This window comes from Aegilops tauschii, chromosome 5 (genome assembly GCF_002575655.3).
Source record: "Aegilops tauschii subsp. strangulata cultivar AL8/78 chromosome 5, Aet v6.0, whole genome shotgun sequence".
Lineage (NCBI taxonomy): Eukaryota > Viridiplantae > Streptophyta > Magnoliopsida > Poales > Poaceae > Aegilops > Aegilops tauschii.
Window position 1 is genome coordinate 521684539 of NC_053039.3, and position 3235 is coordinate 521687773.

The 3235-nt window shown below is 48.9% G+C and overlaps 1 protein-coding gene across 1 annotated transcript; it reads right to left on the reverse strand.

Moving 5' to 3' along the window:
* Positions 1-2118: 2118 nt before the first annotated feature.
* Positions 2119-3035, reverse strand: LOC109737379 (uncharacterized). The gene has a single exon (XM_020296520.4). It carries the CDS (start codon positions 2888-2890, stop codon positions 2426-2428), a length of 465 nt encoding a protein of 154 aa, XP_020152109.1. The 5' UTR covers positions 2891-3035; the 3' UTR covers positions 2119-2425.
* Positions 3036-3235: the final 200 nt, after the last annotated feature.

The window sequence follows — 3235 nt, forward strand, 5'->3', positions numbered from 1 at the left end:
CATGCAACTAGAGGTTGCCGCGCGCTTCGCTGCGCCGTTCTCCACTCATGATATATTAACTCGCTTTCTCCTTAGCACGTCATTGCAGTTGATTTTGTCATTTTGATTCTATCTATGTTGGCTTGGATTTTAATTATGTTCTGACCATAGTTTCTTTTCATTCGTATATCGTGTTCAGCTATTGTTTAAAATTGTTTTGTTTGAGAGGAGAGTGGAGTTGATTGATGCGTGGTTGTTGTGTTCTTCACGTTTCGTCGTCAGTGCCAGCTGGTGGTGCTTGTGTGACCCCCCTGAGATTATTCCAGGTTGAGACCATGGAATTTGCTGCTATAAATCTCATATGGGCCGGCCAATGAAACTCTCGCTAACTCAGTTCGGCTCCTACTCTGCTCGCTTAGCTTTTTTTGCGCTCGCTATACTGCTAGCTTCGACAAAGCCGGCTATCGTATTTTTATTTGATATTTTTGTTAAACAAATATGTTTACTATTTGTTTAGAATGTATTTTAGAAATTTTGCGCATTAAAAAGACCATAACTTTTTAGAAAAATAAAAAATGCAAATTAAAAAAAACATGTTGATGGATTTTAGAAATATTCAAGAATTAAAAAACTGTTGGTGGATTTTAAAAGTGCAGACAAATAGAAACGTTTGACAAGATGCCGTCGTGTCAGTGTTATTTTAGAAGTGATTTGGTATAGGGAGATAGGTACGTATGAGGTAGATACCGGGATCTCTCGTTCAACTCCTCAGGAAAGATAAAACAGATGCACGCATAATATAAAGTGCTAAGTATGTCTCTAGCTGCTTAGTTTAGTATTTATCCCGTCCAAAGTTTGACCGCTGCCTCCCACGACCTCTTACTGCAGACCAGCGGGGTGCATGCATGTGCCCACCTGAGCCCTGAAGCCGGAGAACAGGACATGTGTAAACAAAGTTTGAGCTGAAGGCGGTAAATACATCCCTTTTAGTGAATGACATGATGGTCCCACATCCCCAATTCACTGAGAGAGCTCCATTTCTTGGGAGCTTAGAAACTGTAAAGATGCAAGCATGATGCCTTCGACTAGGGGCCTACGTACGGCCGGGTTCGTCTTCAGTTGGTCAGTGGGCTCGACTCGTTTACCTTGCTCTCTGGCTGGCTGTGTAAAGGATGTGGCGTACGAGGCCTTTATGGCAAGCGCAAATGCAGACGACGCAGCATGGAGAAGCAGATCAGGCCATCAGGGGTGTGTGAATTGATTCACGTAGCTATGCATGTAGATAAATCCCAGCCCCTGTTGTGATATCAATCATACAATATTTTACCGGTGGGCATAAATCCTTTGCTCCGGCTGGCCCGTTATTGAACCGTCTAGTGCTTTGTATAACGTGCAACTGTGGAAGTAGATCAACGAGTAATGTAGCTCAGTCCCCGAGCCTCAGTCCTCAAAGCCAGCAGCGTGAATGTTCTTCCTTTTGGAACAGAAGAAAACGTGAATGCTACTCCGGCAATATCGTATGAATGTTTGTTTCTTGGAACAGAAAACGTGAATGCTACCAGCAAAAGAAAAGAAAAAACGTACTCCCTCCGTTCGGAATTACTTGTCTCGCAAATGGATGTATCTAGAACTAAAATACGTCTAGATACATCCATTTCTGTGACAAGTAATTCCGAACGGAGGGAGTATGTGAATGCTGAGATCAACACGAATACATTGAACCGAACTCGACTTCAGTTCATAAAGTCCACATACAGGAGGGCAATTTTCATCATGGGGACGAATTTCAAGCTTTGCATTGTTAACATGAACAAGAACAGTTTGCTTTCATGCTTTGGTTCATATATGTTTTGTCTCTTCAATTAACCCGAGTTCTTTCTTCCTTTGGTTCTCTTCATACCTTGTCTTTCCATATGTTTATATTGCCACGCAGACAAAAGAGACGCGCACACACGAAATGAACCGGAGTTTGGAACACTGCGCGAGCACACCCACAAAGAGTTGAGAACACCACGAGAATCATACATAGTACTCCCTCTGTAAACTAATATAAGAGTGTTTAGATCACTACTTTAGTATTCTAAACGCTCTTATATTAGTTTACGGAGGGAGTACTACATACCATTAGCAGCAGCTAGCTAGTCGGATACACAGGTAGTTCAAATGACCAAACACAACCACACAACCCTCACAAACCCTGACTGGCCACACACACACACACTCTCCAACTTCTCGCATCGGATCACCTACTTCTCGTACACGCACCTGCAAACTAAGTAGTACTAGTACTGCGCGTATACCTTGCGCCATGATACGGCAACACCCTAGGTACAAGGAAATACACAGTCAAAGCTAGCGCGATCCACCATGCACCAACGAGGCGTCTGGACACGTACATGTATGCATAGCCCAGAGCGCCCATGCTAGCTCGACCACTGCGACGTACTCAAGGCGTGGCGCCGCCGGCGCCTCCGCCGCCGTAGCCGCCTCCGATCCCGCCGAACGGGGCGCTGCCACCCCCGAAGCCTCCGAAAGGGATGCCGCCGGCTCCCCCGACGCCACCGACCGGGCCGACGCTCCCCACGCCGCCCCCGACGCCGCCGAGCGGACCGGTGACGCCGGTGAAGACGCCGGCTCCGTTGTTGCCGAAGCCACCGCCGTAGCCCCCGCCGACGGCGGGGAAGCCCGGAAGGTCCCCCATGCCTCCCACGCCCACGAACAGGTTCTTCTCGTCGGCTGCGCCCGCTCCTCCTGCGCCGGCGCCCTTCTCCGTGGCGGCGGCGGCCGGAAGTGAGGCCTCCGCCACACCGCCAGCTGCAGCGGGCATGGTCCTGGCAGCCACGACGGTGTGCGCCGCCAGCGCGAGGCAGAGCAGGAGAGAGGCGGCAGTGCCTGAGCCCTTCTTGGCCATGGCGCCGCTCTAGTCTAGCAAACCAGCTACGGATGTCGGTTCTATTCGCTCTCTCTTGTGTTGCGCGTGAGATCGTTCCTACTAGTGCATTTGGTGTGGTGAAGCTTGCGGTTTAAATAGGCCGAGGAGGAGGAGGGGAGTACGTATGGTGCGATGGAGAGTCGAGCGGGGCAGATGGGGAGGCTGTAAATGAGGCCAGTGCGAGAATGGCGTGGGGTGCAGATGTTTGTTCATGGTGACCATTAAGTGCATCTCTGACCCTTAAACTGTCTGCAATCATCTGGATCGGGTAGTTAGGATGTAATTTATCATTCAACGCGGTATCTCATCGGTCTTTAGATGAAA